This window comes from Cynara cardunculus, assembly GCF_001531365.2.
Source record: "Cynara cardunculus var. scolymus isolate 2C chromosome LG 6, CcrdV1, whole genome shotgun sequence".
Taxonomy (NCBI): domain Eukaryota; kingdom Viridiplantae; phylum Streptophyta; class Magnoliopsida; order Asterales; family Asteraceae; genus Cynara; species Cynara cardunculus.
Window position 1 is genome coordinate 19,604,688 of NC_037533.1, and position 12,611 is coordinate 19,617,298.

Here is a 12,611-nt window from a genome sequence, read left to right on the forward strand (position 1 = left end):
CAAGGGTTTTTCGTGAGACCCGTAAGATCAATTCTCAACCCAATTCTCAACCCTTGGATTAGATCTACAGTTTGAACATTCATAATCACAAAATTGTCACGAGACTTCTCAATAATCACAAAATTGTCACCGTACAACTTTAGACCATTAGATCATTAGCTTATAAAGTTGATCAATGAACATAAATTGGTCCTACGGGTCTCACGAAAAACATTTGGTCTCACGTGAACCCAACCCTACATGTGTGTGTATATATATATATATATATATATATATTGTGATTTATTTATAATACAACATTTTGTACTATATTGTTGTATATGTTTTCTATTATCATTTTTTTGTCTTAAAGTTATTTCCTATTGAAATGCATATTTTTTTTATAGGAAAATTACCCAAAATAACCGGTTTATATATATGTTACATTAAGAAAATTATCACTTTTTAGAGTTTACTCATAAAATGACCAAAAAATCGTCTTTAGAGGACGATTTTACTTTATGGAAGGCGATAGTACATAATCATGCATGTATGAGTCCCACATGTATACCATTTAAGGGACAAATATGATTTTATAAGACTTTTTCATGCAAATTGGGCCCATCCCATGCAAATCGTCCTCGGGGGCGATTTTGACTTCTATTTTGTCTTGTAGTGGAGACATTCTATGAAGCAACTTTTGTTTGATTTGACAACTCAAAGTAATAATGTACATAAAAGTTCTCCTTTGAAGTATATAATATTTATATACAATAAATACACAAATAAACTAATACACCCTCCTCACCTTTTGTGATGTCTGAATCTCTGATCTTTTAAGATAACAAAAACTACGATACCGCTAAGATAAACACCGTTGGAATATATAAAAGTTTCATATTACAAGTAGGTGCCTTTCTATAAAATAATTGTAATCAATCATTAATTCTGATATATAAATCTTTATGGATTATTGGTCTGATTGATTGGTGGGTGTCCAGTTATATTTATGTTGACGGTTGTCATTCATTCAGACAAATTAAATTAAGACCTTAATTTGTTTTAGTTTATAGTTTGAAAATGATGTGTTATCGATATACTTCTAATTACTGATTTTTCTGTTCATTAGGGATGGAAACGGGACGAGTAATGCATCCCCGACCCCGGTTTTAAGCCCCCCGTCCCCAACCTTGCCCCAACTGATCCCCGAGGGATTTAGGGGACCCATTTAGTAAAAAACAATGTATTATAAGATTATAATTATAATGAATCTTCTCTAAATTATTTATCAGTATTGAAAAAAAAATATATGTATTGGTCACTTAATAATAAATGTATACACATATAAGGTTGGGTTGCGGTGAAAATGACAGTTATGGTGAGAAACGTAAAAAAAGATATCCACCCTTGGATCAATCCTAATTGAAGGTCAATACTAATGAGGTGCATCAGATCAATTCTATCCTAAAACGTAATTCATGGTGGCCATGAGGTCCAGATCCCTTCTTACAATTCTCACCATAACTTCTCTTCTCACACAATCATTTGCCTACATATATATATATATAGAGAGAGAGAGAGACTTGGGATCATGTAAGACCAACGGGTTTTTGTGAGACCCGTAAAACCAATTTCATCATCAAAACAAAAAAAGAAGAACCCGACATGGATGCAAATGATGATTTTATTTCACCCAACTGTTTACAGACATCAAAGACTTCAAAACAAAAAAAGAAGTGGAATCTTGATCCCTCTTATGACATTTTGCCTATTTGTCTATACAAAACTCTTTACAATATCACTTCTTTAAACTCCATTTTCAGCCAAAAAACAGCTGAATTGGGAGTGTTTTAGAAGATCAAACATGGGTCTGATTCAACAAGGTGTAGCCAGATACGAGGGAACTAATTGCAAAACCAAAAAAAGCAAAGAAAGACATCACTACAGATGCAGAAGCCATCTTTGTGAACTCATCTTTTCCCCAATTCGATACCCAATCATCGACCCTTGTGGCCGCTGAAGATGATGACGAGATCAACAAATACGCCAATATCTGTAATTTTTATTAACAAAAGTTACGTATATTACTTACACCAAAACCATCATGCATCCATAGATGAAACCAAACCAAACGTATATCTGGGGAGGATATGATGTACGCAAACCATACCTCTACCCCTAAAGGTAGAGATGCAGTTTCTGTGCGTTTTGTATGTGATACAGAACAAAAACAGGTTGTCCAATGTTTGGTGCGACATTAAGACCGGGACAGGGCAAAACCGAGTGGGACAAAAATTGCATCTTTTTGTCCCACCAGAATAGATGGAACAAAAATAAGGGAGATGGGACAAGATTGGTAAATTATTATCCTACCCATCTCAAATTAAAACTCTAAAACTTTGCACAATTCTTTCTCCTTCCTACCTCACTCTCGCCCATCCAATTCAGTTCAGTCATATATACGTACCAAATGCAACCCCGGCTTCTGAAAGTATTTTTTAAGCAACACATATATTGATGCTTTAAAAAAATTAACTTTGCCTTGTGTTACAAAGGGTGTTAAAGTGATTGGTTATAGAACTTGCCTGATCTATTGTGAAGTCAAAATGACTACGAATAGAATACGAGAAGATATGTCTTTTGTAAATCAAGTGGAATGTCAAAGCAATGGCTTGGAAGGCTGCATATGCGAAAGCAATAGCATTCACTGCTACCAAGTACCTATGCCATCAAACGAGCAAAGTGAAGAATACAATGAATGAGAACTAATGCGTATGACTAAGAAGGAAAATTGCTACAAAAATCGATGCCCAAACAAATATGTTTAGAAGGAAGAAGTGAAGGTAGTGTCCTTTAAAAAAATGAGTCTGCCTTAAAATCTATAAACAGAATTTATAGACAATCTTTTAGACTGTTCCAAAACCAAACCAAACCAAACCAAACCAAACCAAACCAAACGAGCAGAGGATATCCCACATGGAGATGGGGTCAGGGTGGGATGTAGGCTAAGGCAAACCTGTCAACTACCCCCAAAAAGTAGAGGGGTTGTTTCCACAAAGAAAGGTTTCAACACTCCCTTCTATTATAAGACTTTTACTTGTGAGGTCAAATTGAACACTATTCAAATCTATAATCAATAGGAATTCAAAATTTTTCTTAAAAAAATTAGATAACTACTTCAATCTGCATACTAAACAATATATACATACATACACACACAAGTTATTGATTTTTTTTTTATTAACCTGGATATTCAACTTGCTATGCGAGCCGACTAATCCCAGGGCGACCACCTGCTTTGCAGATAGCCCGGAGTCACCGCATTTGAACCTCCGTGGCCACAAGGGGGTTTTTATTCCTCCTTGGATTTGAATCTGGGACCTCCTGGTACTTTTGACCTTTGGAGCCAAGCTCAAACCAATCAGGCACCACCCTTGTGGTTCAAGTTATTGACTTTTCAAGCCATCACATTTGGCTTTACGTTCTAAACAAACCATCATTCTTGCAAAAAACAACACTACACTTAGTCCAAAGAATGAGCTATTTTGGACTTTACAGCCAAGTAGATTGGTTTTCTTTGCATTTACATTTCAAAATGAGTCCAAAATCAATCATTCTTACAAGCTACAGTTTTTTCTTCTGCATTTTCTTAGTGATTATAGTTAGTTTGCAACAAAAAGCCAAGTACCATGGTTGGTAACTCCAATACAAACATAACATTGTTGGCTTTAATATAGTAACAAAACTTGATCAATTTTGCAATCAGAAACTAACAGGATTGAACTCAAAACTCACAGGATCATTGCTTATTCTGCTAAACTTTGAACATCAGGAATTTGAGGGACCATTTTGTTCTGGGATCAAATCCTATTGCATTTCATATTCCCAATTGAAGCTAATAATGTACTAGCAGAAAACTAGTCAAATCTAATCCATACTAACAGTAGTTTCAACTTATGTTCTGATTACTTGGAATTTGGTCTAAGATCTCAGAAATGATCAACTGAGTTTGACTAAAAATTGACCCCCAATTTCGCTAAGCAATATGTTAGAATTGAAGCTAGTTTGAAATGAAATCGAATTATACCTGTATTCCTTGTATCGATCAAAGGAATCACCACTCCATCCTTGAGTTTTATCAGACGCCATCACAGAAAAAGCAATCAAGGTTAATATCATCTCACATACCCTAAACCCTAACGCTGCTCTCTCAATGGTCACTTCGTTCCTTGACCTACTCGAAATCGACGTCACCGGCACCCTTGACCTCCTACTCGCTCCATCACCACCACCGATTCCGTCATCAACACCGCCGGGGCCTACCTTAGTAGTAACACCAGTCACCAACTCCTCCCTCACCGACCGGTTATGCGTTACGGCAGGCGAAGATTTTGCGAGAGGTGCGACATTGATGGTATGAGAAGGTTTTTGGTTGTCGGAAAGAGGAGATCTGACGGGAGGGTGGTAGGTGACGATGGCTTTAGAAGTAGAGGAGGGGAAGTCGTCGGAGCGAAGAGGCGAGTCGGCGCGAAGTGGAGAGTGGAAGTCGTCGATTTGGGAATCGGTGTCGGAGATTGATCGGTTGCTGGTGGCGGAGCTGTGGTGGCGATGGTGGTTTTTAAGGAAATCCATGGCGGATAATTTGCAGCTCCTCTTGGGGTGAATTATTAGGGGGTGGTGGGAAAGCGATGTAAGCAAACTAAAGTTTAAAATAGCAATAAACCTTGGAGGTTGTTTAGAAAAAATGAAATTTATTATTTAAAAATCAGTTCAAATAAGAAGGTTAAATAGTGTGTTGAAAGTAAATGACAAATTGTATGAAAAAATAACGTACTTTAATTTGATTCTTATTTTGGGTAACGTATTTTCAAAACTTTCATTTTAATAACTAAGATGTAAATTTTTTAATATTTAAGTACATGGGTAACCGGTTGAAACATTAACCGGTTAAACATGTTGAAACATTAACCGGTTAGATTAAGACATTCATGTCAGCAAATAATACTGAGTTGGATACCACAACACTCGCCACATCAGCATGATAACGGGTTAATGCATCAACTAGTTACCCGGGTATTTAAATATTTAAAGTTTTACATCTTAGGTACCAAAATGAAAGTTTTGAATGTACGTTACCTAAAATAGGAATCAAGTTAAAGTGCGTTACTTTTAAGTGCAATTTGTCCAAATTAAAATATGAAAGTTATTGAAAAAAATCTATTTAAAGATGAATATGTGAACTGATGTTAGAAATTATTCATGAGTTTATATATGCATCTTTAAATTAAGGGTGTTTGTGATCCAATTTGGATGGTTTAACACCTGAAACCACAAAAGCAAACTCCAATGGCGATTTAAGAAATTTACCAAACTGAGCAGTTTGGTTATATTCAGATGGCACCAGACCATCAAGTTGTTCAAACCATCAAAAACGGTTCGGTTTTACTTGGTTTGACTGGTTTGAACGGTCCAACTGTTTCTTTTAACACCTCTACTTTAAATGGAATGTTTCAATGATTCGCGTATGTAAATTTCATTCTTACCTTCTCACAATATGTAGCTTTCTTATTTGAACATCCCATACAATGGGAAAGATTTAAACATTATAAGTTGCAAATCGTTCACAAGTATCTTGTGGGTCTTAGGCTTTCTGTCATGTTTCACAAAATGGAGTCATGACAGGGGTAACAGAGGCGGCTGGAGTTGAGAGACGCACACCCAATTGGGACACAACAGAGGTGTTTTATTAGTATCGTGAGGGCGTCATGAGACCTGGGGATGTTCGTGAATCGTTGGTGCGTAGGGAGATAGTCAGGTCTTGAATCGAGGGTATTTAAGGAGACGCCCAAATTGTGAACCAATTTCAGAAAAGGAAGCGATCATAAGAGCTATTTGGCTTCACTTTAACATAGTCGATTCCTAACCCGAAAAACAAATTTATCATAAGAGCTATTTGGCTTCACTTTAACGTGTATGTTTCACTTGTTTTCAAATCTATAGTGTTACAGAAATCCTCTCAGCTGTCTTTATCCATTAAGATCCTTCATCAAATGGATGTTCTCCTACAAGTATATAATCTCTTATCTTTGTATTCTCATTAAGTCATTGTATCTCTATGGGCTCTTGATCGGTAATATCTTCTAATATTCAACATCATTATTTAATCATGTTTTACCGGAACATAATCCCATGTCTTCCATTAAGCAAGTTGGGCCAAACCGTGCTTTACAATGGGCTTATACCCGAATTGTTATTTAACTGCGTTGCAATGATTCTAGTTGAATTAACCAACAAATGAATCATGAGACTGTTTGACAGTTGCTGAATGGTTTGGTGTAGAATGATTAAGAGGCTTTCATGATATAGTGCAAAATGAAATATAACTGTTTGGTAGTTGTTTACAATGAAATTAGGGCGCTGAATGGTTAAGGGAGGCCCATGATACAAAATCATTCAGAGAGTTTTGAAACCATTAAGAGGCAGACTTTTTTTGTCAAACAAGATTCACCTCTTTACGATTCACAGCCTGCCTCTTGATGGAACTATTATAAAACCACGTTAATAGCTAACATAAGTAAAATAAATTACAGAAATACAATATAGTATTTTATTTACATCAAAAGCATATGTTCAAATGGGAGCGTTCATAAGAACGCGAGAACGTCATGGAACAAAACAAAAAATATGATAAGATGAATGTCAAATTAAAGTGAATAAAATTATCGGTTTTTTGTATATCTTGTTTGAATCCAATTTTTATTATAGTTCAATTATTTTCGATTCAAAAATTAGCGAGGCGGGTTTTTAATATTAACCTGGATATCCAACCCACTATGCGGGCTGACTAATCCCAGAGCGACCACCTGCTTTGCAGATAGCCCGGAGTCACCACATTTAAACCTCCATGGCTACAAGGTGATTTTTATTTCTCGGATTTGAACCTGAATACTCCAGGTACTTTTGACTTTTGGAGCCAAGCTCAAACCAATAAGACACCGCCCTTGTGTTTTGATGCGGGTTTTTAAATTAAAAAAAATGATTGTAACCATTTTTTAATCATGTCCGTTAAATCATCTCATCATACATCAAACCTATTTTCGTGTTTTTTATAAATTAAAGGTGTTCCCATGTAACATTTCAAATTAACTATAGCAGATATTATCTACTTTGTTCACATCTGGACTTACGATTCTAAAAAAACGTCTGATTAAAAAAAGTATCATGTCCCTTATAACACAATCTTTGTTCCCCTTCCAAACGAGATATGGGATCTTACATCTCATTTGAATCTTTCACCTTTACATAAAAGTTCTTTTTTTGAAGTATATAATATTTATATACAGCAAATAGAACAAATAAACTCACACATCTTCCTCACATTTGGTGAGGTTTGAACCCCTGATCTCCTAAAAGACCAAAGACTCACATACCGCTAAGACAAATACCTATTCAACCTTTACATAAAAGTTATTAGATTGGTGAAATGTATTTGTAGTATGCTACTTTTCTCATGGTGATGGTAGTAGTTGAATCCCACTTTTGGTACACTTGTATTGAATCTTCCAAATGCTTTTAACTTTCCAAAAATAGAAGTTCCCATATTTTGAAATACCATATTCATAGTTGAAAACAGGTTAACGTCAAAAACAGATAACTTTCTAAAACAAATCTGTACGAGTTGAGTTAATCTGTAAACACTGGCGCAACGAGGGGATAACGAGCATGTGTGCCAGGTGTTTATTTCCCCTCTGATTTTTGTAGTTAATAGACGTTTAAAAAAATATATAAAATTATGAGTCACATAATTTCCGTCTTTTCTCTTAAATAAAAAGTATAACTAATTTGTAAACTTCATACCGACTTTCTAACTCCACTGGTGCTCCTCGACTTTTTTGTCGTCTTTTCTGTTTTATAAATAATTAATACGTTGAATATATTATAAAGCCTATATATTAAAATAAGTATCTAACTTACAAAAAGAACCGGTATAAGATGTTAATATTCGAGTATACTTTTTATAAATTTTAACAAGAGTGGTGTCTGATTGATTTGAGCTTGGCTCCAAAGGTCAAAAGTCCCTAGAGGTCCCATGTTCAAATCCAAGGAGGAATAAAAATCATCTTGTGGCCGCGGATGTTCAAATGCGGTTACTACAGACAACCCATAAAAACAAGTGGTTGTCTTTCAATTAGTTAACTTGTATAGCGGGTTGGATATTCAAGTTAATAAAAATAAGTTTAACCTACTGTTGATAAAATTAAATTAAATTAATTTATTTTTGAATATATTTATTAAAATAATCCATTTTATTCAAGCTTAATTGTTTATAAATTCAAATTAGACGTATATTTTGTTTTAATTTTCATTTCTTTTATTTCATAGTTTTTATATATATAATTAAGGGTTGTTTGTTTACCTCTTAATAGTTCTCTTAAGAGACAACATCTGAATCGTTAAAAGATGAATCTTGTTTGACAAAAAAAAAATTGCATCTTAATGGTTCTAAAAACCCTCTGAATGATTTTGTATCATAGGCCTCTCTTAACCATTTTGCGCCCTAATTTCGTTATAGATAATTACCAAACAATTGTATTTCATTTTGCACTATATCGCGAGAGTCTCTTAATTATTCTGACCACTTAATCATTTTGCACCAAATCATTTAACAACTGTCAAACAGTTCCTAAGATGTATTTTTTATAAGAAAGTGAATAAAATTCACGAGGTTAATTAATGCATATGTCTACGTGAAATACAAGTTTAGACTAAATAAATATTAGAGTAAATTACAAATATTAATCCGTATTGTTTTAAAACTATAAAATGGCCATTATGGTTTGTAAAATTGTACGATTCGGTCCCTTCCTATAACAGTCGTTAAAAAAACTTCGTTAAATGAAAGGTATTTTATCCTTTCATCGATTTTTCATATTTCAGATATATAACTTCTGTTTTTTCAATCATTTTATGGGTCTGATTTTAGGTTTTGCATCAATTTTTTTTGCTGATTTAGGTTTTGTTCATAAATTTGTGTCTAAATCTATTCGAATATGTGTTCATACAACAAATCAGGGTTATTGATTGTGGAAGCCAACGTAGGGATGAAAATAGTGGGTAAATTGACCAATGTGCCCCTCACGTGTAGGGCACATGAACAGACTTAAAGACAACTACTTAACGGTGTTAAGTGAAGGGACCATAGTTGTTATGAAAATAAAAAGCTAGACACCACCAGTGTAGATAGTTTGTTTTAGAGACCAAATCCAAAATTTAAGTAAACCATAAGGACCATCAGTATAATTCGCTCTACTTAAAAAAAATCAAGTAATCTTCAGATAATTTATCACTTCATTGGGTTTTTCTTAGGGGTGAGCATAGGCGGGTACCCGCCCTTTTTGACAGGAACCAGAACCGAAACCGGAACCGGCGGTTCTTGAGATATTGGAACCGGAACCGGTTGGAGCGGTTCTTGAATTTTTGGAACTGGAACCGGAACCGCCGGGAACCGGTTCCGGTTCCGGGTACCCGTTTCCTAAAATATTAAAATTTTGTTATTTAGAAATAAAAATAAAATATTGCCAAAACACTAAATTAAATAAACAAGAATACAAATTATACGGAATAATGGTTACAAATATTGTTTTAACGATTACAAACCATAATAGATTAATAGAAAATGTTCAAAGTTTAACGATTATATACTATAATTGTAAATTTTCAAAACTTAACGATTACATACTACGAACTGTAGTTTAGTAGAACTAGAAAGTAAATGAAGAATGAAGATGACCACGTCATTTGAAGATGTAACTTAATATAAATTTGGTATTGAAAAAAATCAATTATTTTTTTATTGAAAAACAACCGCCGGTTCCGGGTACCCGGCGGGTAACGGTTCCGAAAAACTGAGAATCGGAACCGGAACCGTTCTCAATCGGTTCCGTATTTTATGAACCGGAACCGGAACCACTCATATCGGTTCCGGTTCCGGAACCGGCGGTTCCAAGGCGGTTCCGGTTCCGCAAACGGGTACTCGATTCCGCTGCTCACCCCTAGTTTTTTCTCACCTTTCTCTTCTAAAAACAACTACCTAAATTCTGATATTTTAGAAAGTGTTTGGGATTTTTTTTTTTTTTTTGTAAGGGTGTCCGGGCCAAAAGCCCAATTAATCCCCGGCAAATTTGGAGGCTAAACATGGCCCCACTTAAATGTCGCAAACACTTCCCTTCCCAGGGCTCGAACTTGGGTTCATGACTATGTCATGCCCAAGCCTTTACCACTAGGCTGGAAGGTCTTTGACTGTTTGGGATTTCTTATTTGAAACAACTTATATTTTTCTACAAAAGTCTTTATCAACTTATTATAAGTTATAATGGTTTAACTTCTTCAAAAAAACTACTTATTATCAGTTTGGCACCGATACAAGCTGTTTATCCAAACATTCAAAATTACTTTTTACCGGTACCCACCAGAATAAGGTAATAAATTGTTTTTATAAGCAATCCCAAACACCCCCTAAATCTTAAAATATTGCAAATGAAAATATTAAATAATTAAATTTGATTTACAGAAAATACCATTTTTATTTCTAAAAAATCAATTATTAAAAATATTCAATAATCAATTTAGTGGGTTGTTAGTTTTATTATATTATTTTTATTCATTTTCTTTTATTTTTTAAATGGAAAAAAGGAGGCTTTTTTCATACTCCTACTTGGTTTCCATTAATTACTTTTATTGAATCTTGTGTTTGGTGTTCCCTTTTTTCCTAATGTAACATGTGCAACAATACCTTTCAAAAAGAGTCCTCAAAATCTTATACTCTTCTGTATAAAAATAATACAAATTACATTAAAAAAATAACGTATTTTAACTTGATTTTTATTTTGGGTAACATATTTTTAGAATTTCTATTTTGGTACCTAATATGTAAAGTTTTAAACATTTAAGTGCTCGGGTAACCGGTTGAAGCATTAACCGGTTATCATGTTGATGTGGTATACAACTCAGTATTAGTTGTTGGCGTGGTTAGTAACATTGATTTTTTTTTTAAATCTAAAATTAGTCTTCAACAGGTTGTCCGAGTACTTAAATGTTTAAAACTTTACATCTTACGTACCAAAATGAAAGTTTTAAAACTATGTTACCCAAAATAGGAATAAGTTAAAGTACGTTATTTTATCATGCAATTTGTCCTAAAAATATATACCAAAGGGTTTTGGACCTGGCGGTATCATACTCTTTGGCCTTCTAGGAAGTCAGGGGTTCAAACCTCACCAAGAGTGAAGATCTTTTGTGAGTTTATTTGTTGCATTTGTTGTACATAAATTTTATATACTTCAAAAAATTGTTTTTTTTTATTTTTGAAGTTAATTCTACCTCTCTTTTTTATTAACCTGGATATCCAACCCGCTATGCTAGCTGACTAATCTCAGGGTAACCACCTGTTTTACGGATAGTCCGGAGTCACCGTATTGGAACCTCCGTGGCCACAAAAGGATTTTTATTACACTTTGGATTTGAACCTAAGACCTCCAATTACTTTGACCTTTGGAGCTTATGTTCAAACCAATTAGACACCACCCTTGTGGTTAATTCTACCTTCTTAAAAGTATTTTAAATAAAAAAAATGGATAAAAAAAACTAAAAAGATCTTTTTTTTGTCTAAGAAGTTATAATATGTTATTTTTACAATATTATTGTAATGAAATATTCAAATAAAAACCAAAAAGCCTCTGTCATAGTGGTATGTGAGTCTTTGATTTCTTACCAGGTCAATGGTTCAAACTTTATCAAATGTGAGAAGAGTGTGTAGATTTATTTATTATATTTACCGTATATAAATATTATATACTTCAAAAAATATATATTCAAATAAGAAAACTAAATACTGTGATAAGATACGAAAAGAAAGGTTCACAGGTAAATTATTAGAAAAACTTCATTTGAATATGCATATGTAAAACCATATGAATTTTTTCTAAAATCAGTTCAGAATACAGTTTGAAAACGATTTTTTCAAATTTTTCAACCATTAATTTATTGCTTTATCACGATATTTAGGGGCCGTTTACCAAATGTTTATCCGGGTAAGTGTTTACCTAGTCATATTACCTTACCGGATGAATATGGTAAGGACCAGGAATCTTACTCGGTAAAAACGAGACAAGGACCAAAAGTCTTACCCGGTAAGTGAGGAAAACGACTCTTATCATGATAAGCGCTTATTGAGTAAATTGTTATATACAACAACGTTTTGGTGGACTAAAGTCTTACCCGGTAAGTAAGTGGTAGTGTTAAATTTTACCGGTAAACTCTTACAGGATAAGTGTTTGATAAACAACCCCTTAGTCTTTTATTTGAACCAAAATAATAGTATAAAGGTTCATAGTAGATTTGAAATTTTAATTTTTATTAGTTGTTAAATAGATTTTAAAATCCGATTTTTATTAAAATCATTCAATTAAATTTTTTATAATTTTTTTTATCAATTTTTTATTATTTATAAGACAGAAAAATGTAATTTTAATTTTTATGTAACTTATTAAAACATTTTTAAAATTGTTATATTTGCTAGTTGGCAGATAAATATATTGAATAATGATGGGTCATTGACCAGCATTTTTCTAAAT

At 33.7% G+C, this 12,611-nt stretch overlaps 1 protein-coding gene across 1 annotated transcript; it reads right to left on the bottom strand.

Moving 5' to 3' along the window:
• Positions 1 to 1,645: 1,645 nt before the first annotated feature.
• LOC112514682 (CASP-like protein 4A3) lies at positions 1,646 to 4,614 on the bottom strand. Its single transcript, XM_025121276.1, has 3 exons — positions 4,067 to 4,614; positions 2,565 to 2,700; positions 1,646 to 2,032 (listed from the first exon to the last, which is right to left on the bottom strand). The coding sequence occupies exons 1-3, from the start codon at positions 4,609 to 4,611 to the stop codon at positions 1,838 to 1,840; spliced, it is 876 nt and encodes a 291-aa protein (XP_024977044.1). The 5' UTR covers positions 4,612 to 4,614; the 3' UTR covers positions 1,646 to 1,837.
• Between the last annotated feature and the right edge of the window lie 7,997 nt (positions 4,615 to 12,611).